Genomic DNA, 19,208 nt, shown 5'->3' with positions numbered 1-19,208 from the left:
CCAACATTTGGTGAATCCAAACAATATTCAGATTTATTAAATGTTTTATAACGAAAACAAAATGTAGCGCTAAATTAGCATAGCTATACCAGGCAGATTCGGCTAGGCGCCGACGGACAGTTCACATGCACAACATGAATTGATATAACATCGTAAATTGGGTCTTTACTATGGCTGATCTTTCATCAGAATTGTTGATCAAAGTGTCCTTTGTCAAGATGAGTCCGTTGGTTCCGTTTCAGAATTGTTCCTTTCCCACTCCATTTAGCACAGGTACTGGTCGAGTGGCACGCGATCTCTCAACGTAAATAAAATCAGACAACGGAAACACCACAAAACTCCCGAAAAAATTCAAATAATCTGATTAAACTATATTGAAAAAACATACATTACGATGATATGGTCACATGTATCAAACAAAATTCGACACGCGATAGTTTTTATCCATAACGCCAGCAAAACAGTACACAATCGCAGCTCCAACTCGTGCGAATCACGAAAAACCGGAAGTTTTCGTCACGCCAAAAAATAGGTCTTATTTCACGTCAGTACCAGAAAACAAAGAATTTATTCTCCTCTGACGTCCTCTTGACACCCAGAGGAAGGCGAATGAAGTGTGTTTCTGGTCATAGGGGTCATGACCATATATAGGCAGAGCGTTGAAGCGAGCATAGACTTCTTGCATTCTACTTCTTGGTCAGGGAAAGTGCTGTCAAATGACTTGTGTATCACTCAGAGACAAAATTGAAACGGTTTTAGAAACTAGAGATTGTTTTCTTTCCAATGGTATTATTTATATGCATATAGTAAGAGCAATAATTGAATAAGAGGCAGTTTAATCTGTAGAGCAAATTATGCTAATGGGAAAATAGCACCCCCTGTATTCTCAAGAAGTAAAAAAAAAAAACTGTGGAGTGGTTGAAAAACGAGTTTTAATGACTCCAACCTAAGTGTATGCAAACTTCCGACTTCAACTGTATATCCCGAAAAATGATGCCAGTTGAATCATGATTTCAACTGGCTGAGAAACGCTGCTTGCCCGTCTGTCTCGTCCCGACACGTTCATTACATTCCTATGGGAACAGCAGGAGATCAAATTTGAATATTGAAACAATGTTGCAAATGTCGGAGAGACAGACAGCAAGGTTTATACACATCTCCGCTGTTGAAAACTAAATGTTAGTCTAAAAGAAATGAGATAATGTCTTAAAGTGGAGATCAAGTTCATAAGTTGCTTGGCTGGGCTGATGAGGCAATGGATTGCACAGTCAGATGGAACTGAGTAAATAGGCATTTTAATGTCATAGATTTAGCCGGCGGCAACTTGTGGAATAAACACCGGCAGGAATGCGGTTTTAACCAATCAGCATTCAGGGTTAGACACACCCATTGTATAATACTCAATAGAAGTCTGTGGCAGAACGGCGCTGACTTCAAATGTCAACTGACAAGCTAACTAGTGGCTGCAGGTTCATGAGTGAAAACATGGGCTATTTCTAAATTAAATCTGCTGATAACAAACCTAAATAGGGACTAAATATATATTTATTTACAAAGCTAACAGACTGAATTTCAATATCCACCCCCCGCGAAGACAATCTGTTCCTGTTTCCATTTTGTATTTCTGAGTCTTTCCCTTTAAAACGCCATAGAAACAGCCCCTCTCAACATAGATTGATTGTGGTTATAGGCAATGAAAGCCAATGATCTGGAGGTGAAAATGACGAAGGTATCAAGTTGATTTTGATTGGTCCAACCAGCGGAAATGCCTCCAAAATGGTCCAACCTCACAACCCCAAATATGGAAGAGATACAACCAAGAGCAGTGCAGTCTAAACTAGCAACAGTCACAGCAAATTAACGCTCTTATGTCATCAACACAGTCAAGTACAAGTATAATTAAGGTTATAATAGAGAACAGTGTAATGATTCAGTCTATGTAATTTATAATGACATAGGGCAAAGAAAACTACGTTTTGACATAATTTCGTAGCTCTTTCTTGAATTGCCCCGTTTTTCCTCTACATTGTACAGCATTGAGTGAACGCCTTACAATATGCTTATGGCTGTTTTGAATTATTCACCACAAAAGTCCTGTACATTTCGTTGTGTTAGGCGTTGAACAACATCCACGATGATCACGTTTCCCACTCGGTTTCAACCTGTTGTTGAACTTCTTTCCTCAAATTGATCAATCACAGTGAGGTGAGTTTTAAAAGCACAATGTTTTAACGACAAGTGTTTGATGTGATTTTCGATTGCATTGATGTCAGACTTAGAGGGACAATAGAGCCCTGAGTACCAGGCCAGTAGCGACCTGATGGTCTTTAGCGAGTTGGGTACTACCAATGCATGTCCAGAGTGCATAAGAGGACATTACCGTGGCGGTAATACGGTCACCGCAACAGCCCTACGCCTGGCAACTACTACCGTACCCCGTTTAAAGGCTCTTAAATCTTTTGTCTTGCCCATTCACCCTCTGAATGACACACACAATCCATGTCGCAATTGTCTCAAGGCTTAAAAATCCTTCTTTAACAAGTGACATCAATAAGGGATCATAGCTTTCACCTGGATAGTCTAAGTCATTGAAAGAGCAGGTGTGCATAATGTTTTGTACCCTCAGTGTATGACGTATTCGCAAAGGTGACCTAAGGCACTGCATCAATCCAGTGTGTTAATTAGGCCACACTGACTCTCCACTTTGCCCTATCAATGACATCCTCTCGCCCTCTCTCGATCCCTCTTCCTCTCTGTTTGTCTGGGTCTTTTTGGCCCATGCGAAGGCAAGCTGGCTCAAATGGAACGCTGCACAAACTATTGTTTTTTGCAGGCCCTGCAGACTCAGGGGACAGGGAGTGGTAGCTGGCGTGTGTGTGTGCGTGGACCAGCTGTCTCCACCCTCTGTCCCACTAGTGATTGCCTGCAGTGGGACCACTGGGACTTGGGCTAGAGGAGGGGAAGGTGAGGGGAGGGGGGAGGGCCACCTGCCAATTGCTTTGGGGTGAGGGGCCAGAGAGTGGGAGGAGTTGCCACCTTAACAAAACATGAGGGGTCACAGCGTTAACTGGTTCTCTCTCTCCCTCCTCCCCCCCCCCCCCCATACGCCCTCTCTTTATCCCCCTTTATCTTTATCGCTCTCCCTTAGTCTATAGCTATTCTGGTTTGTATACTGCAGTCTCTCTCTTGGTCTCTCGGTAGAGATACTGATCCCTGCTTTTACCAAGATATAAATTGTTTTGATCAACCCTTCCTTCCTTTTCTCAATCTCCATCTTTCCCTAATCACTCATCACCATGTTTTCCCTGTGTCCTTTTCCTACGAGGGGGAACTGGCATTAATAATCAAAGAAAAGAAAGGCGTCAGTCAGGCCAGGGGGGCGTGGGGTTTAGGGACTGATTAAAATCGTCGACTCATAAAATGAATAGAAAAAAAGGCCAGATCTGACAGAAGGTGGTGTAATGAGAATGTAGACATCGAGAGGGGACGGGTCAGAATTGGCACATGATTTATTCAGTATAAAAGGGGAAGGGAGGTGGATTAAGACTGAAGGTGCCACCTGAACCAATGCCCCTCCCCCCACCCTCAATCCCACCAGCCTATCCACACGCCCCACGCCTCTCTGCTGTCCCTTGGGAGCTTGTGGCCCTCTGGCACAGGGACTTGAATGGGCGCTAATTGTCAGCCGAACACAATTTTAAATCACATTGGTGGGGTCTACTGTGCCCTCCGGGGCGTGACTAAACTGAGGATGGGGGGGGTAGGGGGGGGTGACACGTGCCGTCATTAACACCGGGTCCCATATGCGGTGGTCAGGTTCTGGGGAGGCCCCTCAGTAGCGCCCCCTCTCCATCACACACACACACCCTTGCCCACCCTTCAGTTCCCTGTGGAATCAATGCGTGCAAAGGGATTACACACCGGCGCTCTAATGAATATCTAAGTGGGACCGCCAGCACTAATGGAGGCTGGAGACCTCCTCTCCCCCGCATCACTTCCTTCACCCTTTGATCTGTCCCTAAACCCCAAGCCTGTGGCATGCCTCGTCCATGCTCAGAATATGGCTGGTCATGCTTAAAAAAAACTCACCCTCCCACCCCCCTACTGGCAGGCCGGCTGCTGGTCCCATCTGGAGAGAGAACCCCACACATTTAATACTCTCTCTGTATCTTTCCCTCACCCTCTCTGCCATCTTTTTCTTATTGTCTCACTGTTCCTAAGGGAAAGGGTGCATGTATGAGTTTGTATGAGTTAGTGAGGGTGGGTGGGTGTGTGTGTGTGTGTGTGGGGGGGGAATGAATGAAGAGTTGCCTTGGTAACGGGAGGCACACTGATCTGCCGCAGTGAAGAAATGGGGGGAGAGGGAGAGAAACGGAGTTGAGAGAGTAAGAACAAGCATGAGCGAGGAGCTAGTCTGCGAGAGTGTGGGTGTGTGTATCTGTGTGTGTTAGAGTGGGAGGGAGAGAGAGTGGCAGGGTGTGGTTAAAGTCCCTGCAGTGAAGAGTGAGAGAGGGAAAATGGGAAAGAAAATACAAGTGTGGGTCTGTGTGTGCATATGTGGGCACATGTGGTTTTGTGTGTAGTTTGACAAAGTCATTGAAGAACAACCCTCTCCCGCGGATTAATGTCAAGAGCATTGCAGCAGAGCAATGTTCTTGACAGGGCAGCGGGACACTTCCATTGATATGCAATCCCTCTCCACTCCAGTGTGGACTGGTCCCATTAAAGTGACACACACACACACACACACACACACACACACACACACACACACACACACACACACACACACACACACACACACACACACACACACACACACACACACACACACACACACACACACACACACACACACACACACACACACACACACACACACACACACACACAGGTGTGTAGCGTAGCAACATCATACGTCACCCCAGTTCTGCATGCCTATTTATTTTCCCAGTGTTAGTGCTGCAGGTACGAAGAACAAGGGTTACAGAGCCATAAAACAATCCCAATTATAGTCCTTGTGACAGATCATAGTCTCCGCTGGCAACAGCCACATGAACGGTGTTGACAGTAACACCATCAATGGTCAACGCACAAAGGGTCTCAAGGTACAGTATCAACTGGTCAGCCAACTGGGTCGTGTTCCGAAGTCACAAAATGGAAGAAAACGTTCCAGAACAGAGAGAAATGAGGACGTACTTGGCTTGGGCGGTACACCGTACACCGCCAACTCCGTTGAAACGGTTTCTTTGACCTTTTTCTTATATATTTTTATACTTGTCGATACATAAGTAAATATTTGCAGTCAACTTGTGCAATACGTCAGGAGATGAAGCAGATCGCATTCTTCATTTCACCCGTCACATTATGTAGCTCACCATAGTTCCCCAGAACAGTTGAGCCAGTCACGTGTTTGTTTGTAAAAAAACACAACGGCAGAAAGCAGGAGCAGGTGAGTCGAGCTGTGTATTGACAGGGGTCACGTTTCATATTGAAAGTCAATTATTATTCTTTTTTTCTTCAATAGAGTGATCAGGGACGTGCAACTATAGTTTTGCTTCACATAAAATACTGTACGTTAGTGCAATATTCGGCTGAAAATAGCTTCATTGTCATCAGATGACAACAGAAGTGCAACGTTATTTGGCTGGCAGCCACACAAGTAAATGAGCATACAATGAAAAAGCAAGGTATTTCTTGCAAAAACTATGCATGGCCATCATATTGCGAATGTGTATCATAGAAAGACTGTAGCCAGCTACATTTCCTAATGTTTTGCTTAAAGTTAATCTTGCATTTTAGGGTTGTAATAGCTTTCTGCCGTGTTTGAGAAGTGAAAGACCTTTGGATGAGTTGTGTGGCTGGGGATAGCTGGGCTAGGGGACACTGGGGGTAGTTGGGGTGGGGTTAGGAGAGACTGGGGGTAGCTGGGCTGGTGCTAGGAGAGACTGGGTCTAGGAGAGACCTTTCCTACCTATATACTGTACGTATAACTTTATGGGCTGGATTGCCTGTCTTTGCAATTCGTTTATTTTTTGTTTCAGCTCGTTAGCATATTTAGCTAGCAGCCTCCATGGAAATTCGCTATTACGCAGGCAATTGTTTTTAGCATTCTGGTAATAGACACCCAATGGGCTTTTAGTTTTTTTGGGGCCGTAATACCGTAAATCCCGGGAGAAAAATAAGGATGATGATATGGAAATCTGGATACCGCCCAACCCTAGGACGTACTATCAGAACTCATCCAAAAATAAATGCTGGTTTTCGTTTTATGTTGCAATGCTCTTTAAAACATTTTGCTATGGTGTGCCCTGATGAACAACGCTATTAGGTTTCAAATAATAAAAATATAATGCCTTGTGTTACACAAAACGGTTCATAGCGTGAGAAGAAATCATAACTATATTTCACATAATAAAGTCAGTCATGTTTGACAGCAACAGTTCTCAAAAACACCAAGTTACATTGCTGGATAAAAGAGCGTTGAAACACTGATTATGAGCCGGGTAGTACCCTTTTAACCAGATGTAAACAACCAGTGAAGCTCTTGCGTAATCTTGAAGCAATGCATTTTTCAGTGGACACAAGAAGAGGAAACACACAAAGTGAGCAAGATATTAGGTGTTCGCCTATCTGTCAGAGTACCTCATAACAAGGAATACAGGCCAACACAGGCCAACTCATACAGCTTGGCCCAATAATGTGAATCAGGCACTTGTGGGACATTGTCACGGGCAGGTAGAGCCTGAGCCCATTGGACATGGCTGTGTAATCAATATGTCTGGAGGTGATGGGCTAGGAGCTGAGAGGGTTTTTCCACTGTCGTGCATAGCCGGAACAAGGAGATCTGCCAACATTCCCAGGAACAGATATATCTTCCAAATCTTTTCCCAAATCCGAGTTTTGATTTCTAAAATGGGCAGTATTCAGCCCCACTCCTTATCTGATAACAATGCACTTTTGCCGTTAACAAGGCCTTGTTCGCGTGTGCACTACAGTAGGGTGGCTTTCACACTATCGTGCCAACCCGAACAGTCTTTTGATGCCTTCTGTATATTTCACTGAAGCAAAACCGTAAGACTACTGATTCAGTGATTCCGTACTATTCCCTCTCCTCTAATGGCTTCAGTAACAGTCTAGGGGTGGATGGCTGGCTGGCTTGGAGCTATTGCTGCAGCGTGAGGGGATCATTCCAGGTCCTCTCCCCTGGAACGAGCCTTTGTTTGGGCCGCTGAACCAGCTCCCCTCTCCTGGGGCCCAACAGTGTGTCTTCCTGCCTCACACTCCCCAAATGGGACACTCCCACCACTCCCAAGCTCACCTCTGGCTCTGCCCCCTGCTGCACAACACTGCCATCTGCTGGTGGAGGCAGGAAGTGTGACTGCACTGCAGAAATGGCAAAGGACGGAGGAGAAAGATTTGACCCCAACGACCTTAGCCACAACAGCAAAGGGCCCTCGGTGGGGGGAGAGAGCAAACACTAGAGCTAAACTGGAGTCATGTTGTTTTGGCGTCCATTTAATGTATTATTGATTTCTAGATAAGTGGGATATTTATTGAGGCGCATCAGCACACAGATTTGTTCAAGGGCAAAACAGCAACAGCTATCGCTTAAGTATACAATTCTGTAAAGAGTACAGTCTGTTTGTTTGTGTGTCCCCTCCGTATATATTTAGACAGTGAAGCTAAAATGTTACATTTGGCTCTATACTCCAGTATTTTGAATACGAGATCAAATGTTCAATATGAGGCGAAAGTACAGAATGCATTACCTTATTTTGTTTAACCGTTTAGAAATAGATCTAGTCCCCTCATTTGAAGATGTCATAAGTATATGGACACATTTCACTAATAGGGTTTTAAAGTAGTCAAAAGTTTAGTATTTGGTCCCATATTCCTAGCACACAATACCTACATGAAGCTTGTGACTACAAACTTGTTGGATGCGTTTGCAATTTGTTTTGGTTGTGTTTTGTGTKGTTTTTTTGCCCAATAGGAACTGAATGGTGAATGATGACTGGAGTACTTTTCTTTCAAAGTGTGTAGATAAGACGTTTGTGAACACTTCTAAATTCATCCTGATAATTTTGTACTATTTTCTACATTGTAAAATAATAGTGAAGACATCAAAACTATGAAATAACACATATGGAATCATGTAGTACCCCCCAAAAAAGTGTTAAATCAAAATATGTTTTGTATTTGAGATTCTTCAAATAGCCACCCTATGCCTTGATGACAGCTTTGCACACTCGTGGCATTCTCTCAACCAGCTTCACTTGGAATGCTTTCCCAACAGTCTTGAAGGAGTTCCCACATATGGTGAGCCCTTGTTGGCTGCTTTTCCTTCACTCTGCGGTGCAACTCATGCAACAACACGTCTGCCACGCTGATCCTCAACACTGGGGCCTCTCAGGGGTGTGTACTTAGTCCCTCCTGTACTCTGTTCACCCACAACTGCGTGGCCAAACATGACTCCAACACTATCATTAAGTTTGCTGACGACACAAGTGGTAGGCCAGATCACCGACAACGATGAGACAGCCTGTAGGGAGGAGGTCAGAGAACTGGCAGTGTGGTGCCAGGACAACAACCTCTCCCTAAATGTGAACAAGACAAAGAAGATGATCGTGGACTACAGGAAAAGGCGGACCGAACAGGCCCATTAACATCAACGGGGGTGTAGTGGAGCGGGTCGAGAGATTCAAGTTCCTTGGTGTTCACATCACCAACAATCTATTATGGTCCAAACACACCAACACAGTCGTGAAGAGGGCATGACAAAACCTTTACCCCTTCAGGAGATTGAAAAGATTTGGCATGGGTCCCCAGATCCTCAAAAAGTTCTACAGCTGCACCATCGAGAGCATCCTGACCGGTTGCATCACAGCCTGGTATGGCAAATGCTCGGCATCTGACCGTAAGGTGCTACAGAGGGTAGTGTGTACGGCCTAGTACATCACTGGGGCCAAGCTTCCTGCAATCCAGGACCTATATAATTGGTGGTGTCAGAGGAAAGCCCATACAATTGTCAGAGACTCCAGTCACCCAAGTCATAGACTGTTTTCTCTGCAACCGCACGGCAAGCGGTACCGGAGCGTCAAGTCTAGGACCAAAAGGCTCCTTAACAGCTTCTACCCCCAAGCCACTGCCGAACAATTAATCAAAATGGCCACCGGACTATTACCTTATTACATTGATCCCCCATTTGTTTTGTACACTGCTGCCACTCGCTGTTTATTATCTATGCTTAATCACTTCACCCCTATCTACATGTACAAGTTACCTCGAACCTGTACCCCCGCAAATTGACTCGGTACCCCCTGTATATAGCTTTGTTATTGTTATGTAATTGTGTTACTTTTAATTTGTTTTACTTTAGTTTATTTGGTAAATATTTTCTTAACACTTCTTGAACTGCACTGTTGGTTAAGGGCTTGTAAGTAAGCGTTTCGCGGTAAGGTATACACTTGTTGTATTCGGCGCATGTGACAAATAAAGTTTGATTTGATTTGAATTCTAAATAAATCACAGACAGTGTCACCAGCAAAGCACCCCCACATCATCACAACTTCTCCTTCATGCTTCACGCCGGGAACTACACATGCAGAGATCATCCGTTCGCCTACTCTGCGTCTCACAAAGTTGGAACCAAAAAACTCAAATTTGGACTCATCAGACCAAAGGACAGATTTCCACCCGTCTAATGTCCTTTGCTCATGTTTCTTGGCCCAAGCAAGTCTCTTCTTCTTATTGGTGTTCTTTAGTATTGGTTTCTTGGCAGAAATTCGACCATGAAGGCCTGATTCACGCAGTCTCCTCTGAACAGTTGATGTGTCTGTTACTTGGACTCAGTGAGGCATTTATTTGGGCTGCAATTTCTGAGGCTGTAACTCTAATGACCTTATCCTCTGCAGCTGAGGTAACACTGGGTCTTCCTTTCCTGTAGAGTTCCTCATGAGAGCCAGTTTCATCATAGCGCTTGATGGTTTTTGCGACTGCACTTGAAGAAACCTTCAAAGTTCTTGAAATGTTTCGGATTGACTGACCTTCATGTCTTGAAGTAATGATGGACTGTCGTTTCTCTTTGCTTATTTAAGCTGTTCTTGCCATAATGTAGACTTGGTCTTTTACCAAATATGGATATCTTCTGTATACCAACCCTACCTTATCACCACTGATTGGCTCAAACGCATTAAGGACAGAAATTCCACAAATGAACTTTTGACAAGGCACACCTGTTCAGACCTGTTAATTGAAATGCATTCCAGGTGACTACCTCATCAAGCTGGTTGAGATAACGTCATCAGGGCTACTTTGAAGAATCTACAATATATTTTGATTTGTTTAACACTTTTTTGGGGGTTACTACATGGTTCCATATGTGTTATTTCATAGTTTTAATGTCTTCACTATTATTCTACAATGTAGAAAATAGTAAAAAATAAAGAAAATGAGCAGGTGTCCAAACTTTTGACTGGTACTGTATGTAAATAAGGTATTTCTGTTTTTTATTTTCAATACATTTGCAAAAATGTCTAAAAACGTGTCTTGGCTTTGTCATTATGGTGTATTGGTATAGATTGAGGAGGGAAAAATAACAATTTAATCAATTTTAGAATAAGGCTGTAACGTAACAAAATGTGGAAAAAGGGAAGGGGTCTGAATACTTTCCGAATGCACTGTATTTGTATGTGTGAGACAGAGTAAGTGTATGCAAGCATAAGTTTGTATTTGCCCAAGTGTGTATGTCTATGAAAGTGCATTTTCTTGTGAAAGCATGTTTGTGTCCATGTATACAGTAAGTGCATGTGTGTTTGGAAGAGTGAATGAGGGTGTGTCTGTGTTCATGCGTTCGTGTGTGAGTGTTTACGTGTGTGTGTGTGTGTGTGTGTGTGTGTGTGTGTGTGTGTCTCTCAACAGATGTGCTTACCAGAGTGCACCAGCTCCTGCTCCATTACTCCACAGCCCAACACCTCCAGCCAGTCCTCCTGGAAACGCACCTCCATCTCGAAGGAGGGATGGGTAAAGGGGAAGTAACACTCCACCCAGCGGATCTCCAGCTCTGGCACAGAGAAGAGAGGAGAATATGAAGGTAGATGGAGGAGAAGAAAGGACAGGTTGAGACAAAAGGCGAGGGACTGATCCCAAAAGTATCAAAAAACGTCCTTTCTTTCTAGAGACCACTGGCCTTAAAGGACTATCGGGGAATATTAATTGCATTTCTTCTCTCTTTCTCAAGACCCATCGGAAGGTAAGATGTCCCTATCAACAAACTTGAACTTGGAATGTTGTTTACCTTCTCCAAACAGGTGTCTGACCATACGGTCGAGGGTCTGTTTCAGATCAAACTCCACAAGCTTAACCGCCTCCAGAGTGTGTGTCTCCTGTTTCTGAGGGGTCCGGTGCCCCCCGCTCTCAAAGAGAGACAGGTCCTCTCCACTCGACACCTTGGCAAACAACTTGGGGGTAAAAAAGGTGAGTTACTGTATGTGAATCTAAGATGACTTATCAATGTCTTTAAACAGTAGATCTTGCCGCTGTGTAACAAGGGCCCAGTATATTCATCCTACTTTGTGAGTCCTACTCTTTGACCTTGTTGTGACACTACAGAGAATGCCTTGACCTTGTGGTTAGGATTAGAAGCTAATCAATAACACTGGAGCTTCTCATGGCAGTGTTGCGTTTAGTTTGAATGTATCAGTACTTTAACTCCACAACCATTTATACTGACCTCGTGGTTGGAGAAGAGGCGTACACCCTCCATCTGATGGAACACGGGGTAGTGGCTGGCGTCGATCTCGTCCCTTCGGTACACGTCACCCGCCAGCAGGAAGGCGTCCAGCCCCGAGCACACCAGCTCCCTCTGGTGGGCGGAGGTGTGAGCTCGCAGCATGGTACCCCGGTTGAGGTAGTAGTTGTCGCCTCGCTTCCGGCTGGGGTGGTCGGGCGGGATGAGCAGGCTGTCAAAGTTCTGCTCCGTCGTCACCACCGGACTGAGGTTGTCATGGACCGAGAAAAGCGGGTTGCCAGAGCGCATGATGTAGGCACGGTAGAAGTGGGCTTTGATTCGCTCTTTGATGAGCCAGAGAGGATGGTGGGCTTGGTTGTGCAGGTTGCAGCCCACCTTGGCCAGGATCTTGCTGGTCACGTTGGTAAAGTCATCACGAGGGTAGGAGTAGCCCATAACTTTGACCGTTGTATCTTGGCCAACCAGGGGCTGGGAGGAGGGGACATCAGTGGTCAGGTGACGGGAGGAGAGGAAGAGTCTGGGGGCTGTGGTTGGCCTGCCATTGGCTGGAAGGCAGCAGAGCGGCCTATGACGTGCTAGAGGCTTGAGGATAGGGAGGAAGAGGGGAAGGATCCTGCAGTGCAGCCTCATGGTACCTGCTCCATGGACCTATAGAAGACAGGGACATTTGTAAGTTCTGGCGGCCTTTCAATTCCATAGCAACAAAGTGACACAGGGACTCCGATTTTTCAAATATGTCAAACAAAAACAAAATGGTTACAAAGTTAAATAACCAAATGGTTACAAGGTAAAACTCCATGCACAATGACTACTTAACAATTTCCACAGAACATTTTACAAAAACATTACATGCCAATATAATTGAAACACTTGAGTAAATGAAGGATACAAAGTATATTGAAAGCAGGTCCTTCCATACAGGTGTGGTTACTGAGTTAATTAAACAATTACCAACCCATCATGCTATAGGGTCATGTATAAAAATGCTGAGAAGGCTATTATTTTAGCTACTACCATGGCTATGCCCCCATCCACAGGACACAAGTCACTGAATGAGCATGAAAACAATGTAAACCATATGCCATGGCAGTCTCAGTCACCAGATTTCAATCCAATTAAAACTAATGCGAGATTCAGGAGCGGTGCCTGAGACGACGGTTTCCACCATCATCAACAAAACACCAAATTATGGATTTCTCATGGAAGAACGATGTCACGTCATTATTATTATTTTATCCCCCCCCCTTCTCCCCAATTTCATGATCCCGGAAGCCAGCTGCATCAATGTGTCGGAGGAAACACAGTTCAACTGACGACCAAAATCAGCCTGCATTCGCCCAGCCCACCACAAGAAGTCGCTAGATCGCAATAAGCGAGGTAATTCTCTCCCTACAGCCGCAACACTGCGATGCAGAGCCTTAGACTGCTGTGTCACTCAGGAGGCTCTGTCAAATGTCAGTTTTATAGCGATTCCTATGTTGTTGATGTAAATAATATTTGTTGGTCCGTGGTGTGTAATGAGGAGCAACCAGACGCTGTACTTGACTCATAAAATTGCTTATCCCAATTTTTTTATAAATGTGCACCCATTAAGAAAATTACTGTAAAAACTGTTAAATCCCTGTGAAATGAGGAATTGAAAAATTGTAAGGTTGAGAGGGATGAGGCCAACAAAAAAAACAGGCAAATAGGTCTGGCTGTACAAATAATTGACAAATGTACTGCAAATTGAGAAATCATGTGACTAAACTGAATAATAAGATGAAACACTATGAAACAAAGATGAATGACATTATATCATTGACATAATGGCACCAGAGGGGATGATGTCTAATATTAAAAGAAGTCTTGAGGTATTGCTTGCCTGAGGTAGAGTACCTCATGATAAGCTGTAGACCATACTATCTACCAAGAGAGTTATCATCTATATTATTTGTAGCCGTCTATTTACCACCACAAACCGATGCTGGCACTAAGACCGCACTCAGCTGTATAAGGCCATAAGCGGCTCTCCTAATGGCCAGGGACTTTAACGCAGGGAAACTTAAATCTGTTTACCTCATTTCTACTAGCATCTCACTTGAGCAACCAGAGGAAAACAAAACTATAGACCACCTTTACTCCACACACAGAGATGTATAAAAAAATATATATTTGGCAAATCTAACCATAAATCTATCCTCCTGATTCCTGCTTACAAGGAAAAACTAAAGCAGGAAGTACCAGTGACTCGCTAAATACGGAAGCGGATGCTACGCTACAGGGTTGTTTTGCTAGCACAGACTGGAACATCCAATGTCATTGAGGAGTATACCACCTCAGTCACCGGGTTCATCAATAAGTGTATCAACGACATCGTCCCCACAGTGAATGTACGTACATATCCCAACCAGAAGCCCTGGATTACAGGCAACATCCGCATCGAGCTAAAGGCTAGAGCTGCCACTTTCAAGGAGTGGGACACTAATCCGGACGCTTATAAGAAGTCCCGCTTTTCCCTCAGATGAACCATCAAACAGGCAAAGCGTCAATACAGGATTAAGATTGAATCCTACTACACCGGCTGACGCTCGCAGGATGTGGCAGGGCTTGCAAACTATTTTGGACTACAAAGGGAAACCCAGCCACGAGCTGCCCAGTGATGTGAGCCTATCAGATGAGATAAATGCCTTTTATGCTCACTTCGAAGCGAGCAACATTAAAGCATGCATAAGAGCACCAGCTGTTCCGGACGACTGTGTGATCACACTCTCCGTAGCTGATGTGAACAAGACCTATAAAGCTGTGGTGCTAGATGGCATGCATGGACCAACTGGCAAGTGTCTTCACTGACATTTTCAACCTCTCCCTGACTGTGTCTGTAATATCTACATGTTTCAAACAGACCACCATAGTCCCTGAGCCAAAGAGTGGTAACCTGCCTAAATGATTACCGCCCCGTAGCACTCACGTCGGTAGCCATGACGTGCTTTGACAGGCTGGAATTGGCTCACAACACCATTACGCTGGAAACCCTAGACCCACTCCAATTTGCATACCGCCCCAACAGATCCACAGATGACACAATCTCAATCGCACTCCAAACTGCCCTTTCCCACCAGGACAAAAGGAACACCTATGTGAGAATGCTATTCATTGACTACAGCTCAGCGTTCAACACCATAGTTCCCACAAAGCTCATCACTAAGCTAAGGACCCTGGGACTAAACACCTCCCTCTGCAACTGGATCTTGGACTTCCTGACGGGCCGCCCCCAAGTGGTAACACATCTACCACGTTGATCCTCAACACTGGGGTTGGGGTGCGTAGTCCACTCCTGTACTCCCTGTTCACCCACGATTGCATGGCCAAGCACGACTCCAAAACTATCAATAAGTTTGCTGATGAGACAACAGTGCTAGACCTGATCACCGACAACGATGAGACAGCCTTTAGGGAGGAGGTCAGAGACCTGGCAGTGTGGTGTCAGGACAACAATCTCTCCCTCTATGTGAGCAAGACAATAGAGCTGATCGTGGACTATAGGAAAACATTTGACGGGCCTGTAGTTGAGCGGTGTCAAGACTCAAGATCTTTCGTGTCCACATCACCAAACTATCATGGTCCAAACACACCAAGACAGTCGTGAAGAGGCCGCTCCATCATTCATTGAATCAGAAGGCTCATTCATCACAAAACCCACGGATTTTGCCAACTACTTTAATAATTGTTTTCATTGGCAAGATTAGCAAACTTAGGCATGACATGCCAGCAACACACGTTGACACTACCCATCCAAGTATATCTCACCAAATTATGAAAGACAAGCATTGTAATTTTGAATTCCGAAAACTAAGTGTGTAAGAGGTGAACAAATTATTGCTTTCTATCAACAATGACAAGCCACCGGGGTCTGAAAACTTGGATGGAAAATTACTGAGGATAATAGCAGACGATATTGCCACTCCTATTTGCCAAATCTTCAATTTAAGCCTACTCGAAAGTGTGTGCCCTCAGGCCTGGAGGGAAGCAAAGGTTATTCCCCTACCTAAGGATAGTAAAGCTCTGTTTACTGGCTCAAATAGCCATTTTTGGAAAAAATGGTGTTTGTCCAGATACAATGCTATTTTACAGTAAACAAATCAATAACAGACTTTCAGCACGCCTATAGGGAAGGACATTCAACAAGCACAGCACTTACACAAATGACTGATTATTGGCTGAGAGAAATTGATGATACAAATATTGTGGGGGTTGTTTTGTAATACTTCAGTGTGGCTTTTGACATTATCGATAATAGTCCGCTGCTGGAAAAACTGATCTGTTATGGCTTTACACCCCCTATTATATTGTGGATAAAGAGTTACCTTACTAACAGAACACAGAGGGTGTTCATTAATGGAAGCCTCTCCAACAAAATCCAGGTAAGAATCAGGAATAACCCATTCAACTGTCAAGGCCCCTTACTTTTTGCAATCTTTACTAACGACATCCCACTGGCTTTGAGTAAAGTGTGCCAGTGTGTCTATGTATGCGAATGACTCAACACTATACACGTCAGCTACCACAGCGACTGAAATGACTGCAACACTTAAAGTGCTGCAGTTAGTTTCAGAATGGGTGGCAAGGAATAAGTTCATCTTTAATATTTAAAAAACTAAAAGCATTGTATTTGGGGAAAAATCGTTCACTAAACCCTAAATCTCAACTAAATGTGATGTATTACAAATGTGGAAATTGGGCAAGTTGAGGAGACTAAACTGTTGGAGTAGCCCTGGATCGTAAACTGTCATGGTCAAAACATATTGATACGACAGCAGCTAGGATGGGGAGAAGTCTGTCCAAAACAAAGCGCTTGTCTGCATTCTTAACAGCACTATCAACAAGACAGGTCCTAAAGGCCTTAGTTATGTCACACCTGGACTACTGGTCAGTCATCTGGCACACAGTGGAGGAGAGCTTGACTTCATCACTGCTTGTATTTGTGAGAGGTATTGACACGTTGAATGCCCCAAGCTGTCTGTTTGAACTACTGGCACACAGCTCAGACACCCATCCATACCCCACAAGACATGCCACCAGAGGTCTCTTCACAGTCCCCAAGTCCAGAACAGACTATGGGAGGCGCACGGTACTACATAGAGCCATGACTACATGGAACTCTATTCCACAGCAAGTAACTCATGCAAGCAGTAACATTTGATTTAAAAACAAATAAATAAACCTTATGGAACAGCGGGGACTGTGAAGCAACACAAACATAGGCACAGACACATGCATACAAACACACGATAACATAGACACTATACACACACACACACACACACACACACGTACACATGGATTGTGTGTTGTAGATATGTGGTAGTAGAGTAGGGGGCTGAGGGCACGCACTTAATATGTTGTGAAATCTGTTGTGAATGTAATGTAACGTTTTTTAAAATGTAGAACTGCCTTCATTTTGCTGGACCCCAGGAAGAGTAGCTGCTGTCTTGGCAGCAGCTAATGGGGATCCATAATACATACAAATACATCCCGCCAAGTGTTCCAGACACTTGTAGAATATATTCCATGGCGCATTGAAGCTGTTCTGGCTCGTGGTGGCTCACTGTCCTATTAAAGAGACTTTATGTTGGTTTTTCCTTTATTTTGGCAGCTACCTGTACATTTTAAAGTTAAAAATCTGGTCTCAGTGTTTGTGGATTTTACCTATATCACAAATTTGTCTTGAAATTATAGTAGGGCAACGTCTAAAGAACATTTTGAAAACTTGTACAATCCTTCAATTGGCCTGATATAAAACCTACACCCAACCATACTACAACCGAAAATGCCTAGAGGGTTGAGAATTTAGTTTCGAAGGCCAAAGAAGAAAAAAAACGAGGGGAGATCAACCAACGCTGGACAGAATGTATTCATGTGGGATTGGATTGGTGCTCAAATGAACTTTATGGCCTTCTACATTAAACACTGTCTTGTCTCTGTGTTTGAGGTTACGTGAGGCAAACACATTAAAGGTTGAACACCCTGGCAAGAGGCTAGATGCCGACACAATGCGATCTCATCTAAAATATACACGTCGCCTAAAATGTATGAGCACAGCTATAATAATGGACTGCAGACAAGCAGTGATTTATATGAGAACAAATTCATTTTAAAATAAACCCTGTGTCGCTCTTCCTTTCTCTTGCTCGTTCTTTCCCCTTGTGAACATTTGCCAGGCAGGTTTGCTTCAGCAGAGAAGACTGCATCGAAGCACCTGGGAGGATTGAGTTGTATTTATTTCTGGGCTAACAGTGCAGCTCTATTGGCGACGCTCAAATATTTTGCCCTTTCCCAGCTATTTTTCATGAGCTGAGAAGAGGAGAACTGAGTTTTTTCTTACACCTTCCTCTCGCTGGCACAATATGGTGAAATAGACATGCAAGCACACACACACACACACACACACACACACACATAAATAATGAGAGACTAAGGACAAAGGATGTTGCATTGCAGGGGCATTGCAGCAAAGTGGATTACGGTTCTTAATCCGGAAAGATTTAGCCAGTTAAGGCTTGTGTTTTACAATTCTAAATCGTAGGTTTTACAAGGTGAGTCCCACAAATATGCATAATTCACTAATTCACTAAGAACACACAAATAAACTCCATCAAAACACACACACACACAAAGTCTCAATGGGGGGCCCATGAAATAAATGATCTACTCGTCAGTCAGCCTCCCCTTCTTTTGATTAATGGTAGGGAGAGAATGAGTCGCCTCGTCCACACAGCACATTACCCGCTTCTGATTCCAACCCCCACGTAGCACATCTATAAATCTAGTCAGTATTCAGCCGTGTCAGAGGGAGAGAGAGATAGAGAGAGGGCGAGGAGGGGAGGAGTCAGTGTGTGTGAGAGACACCGTGTCAATGTGTGTCTGGGGAAGGAGGGATGTGTGAGAAGGAAAAAGTGTGTGAGAGTGAAATAAAGAGAGAGAGGGGAGACAGTGCGGGAGGAGGAGAGCAGGGAAGCAGAAGAAAGTCCACAAACACTGCATAATTCATGGTGAGGGGCACCACTTGATTCACTAACACATCTCCCTACAGAGCTTTGAATAAGACCTAAAATAGCTTAGTCCCAGAACCTCGCAGATCAAGCCTTAAATACACGAACTTTCTCATTGCAAGAATGAATTAAAGGACTTTGCTGCCGCTTGTACAGTACCATAGCCTGTCAGTGTGTAACATATGAGTTCTGTGACAGCAATCAAAACAAAGTAAATAATCCCTTTTTTCCCTGCTACACTTTCTCATATATTTGTTTGATCGATGAGCATTTACTAAAATTGTTTGATTTATGAATGCGTTGGGTGTCTATAGACTAGGTAGGTGTACATGCCAATAGGATGTTTTTGTGTGTGTACATACAGTACATGTCAAAAGTTTAGACACACCTACTCATTCAAGGGTTTTTATTTTTTTACTATTTTC

General features: G+C 44.1%; 1 protein-coding gene across 2 annotated transcripts in view; it reads right to left on the bottom strand.

Annotated features, from left to right (window-relative positions):
* LOC111973141 (phenylalanyl-tRNA synthetase 2, mitochondrial) overlaps positions 1-19,208 on the bottom strand; it is a 127,580-nt gene that overhangs the window by 74,854 nt on the left and 33,518 nt on the right. For both annotated transcript variants that reach the window (XM_024000391.2, XM_024000390.2), the window contains exons 3-5: positions 11,735-12,400; positions 11,300-11,462; positions 10,934-11,065 (exon numbers count right to left, since the gene is read on the bottom strand). In XM_024000391.2, the coding sequence (XP_023856159.1) occupies positions 10,934-11,065; positions 11,300-11,462; positions 11,735-12,382 (943 nt within the window). In that variant the 5' untranslated portion in view covers positions 12,383-12,400. The remainder of the gene's footprint in view (positions 1-10,933; positions 11,066-11,299; positions 11,463-11,734; positions 12,401-19,208) is intronic.

This window comes from Salvelinus sp. IW2-2015, linkage group LG14 (assembly GCF_002910315.2).
Source record: "Salvelinus sp. IW2-2015 linkage group LG14, ASM291031v2, whole genome shotgun sequence".
NCBI classification, from domain to species: domain Eukaryota; kingdom Metazoa; phylum Chordata; class Actinopteri; order Salmoniformes; family Salmonidae; genus Salvelinus; species Salvelinus sp. IW2-2015.
Note: the sequence above shows the minus strand (reverse complement) of the source record. Positions and strands in the feature narration are given on the sequence as shown.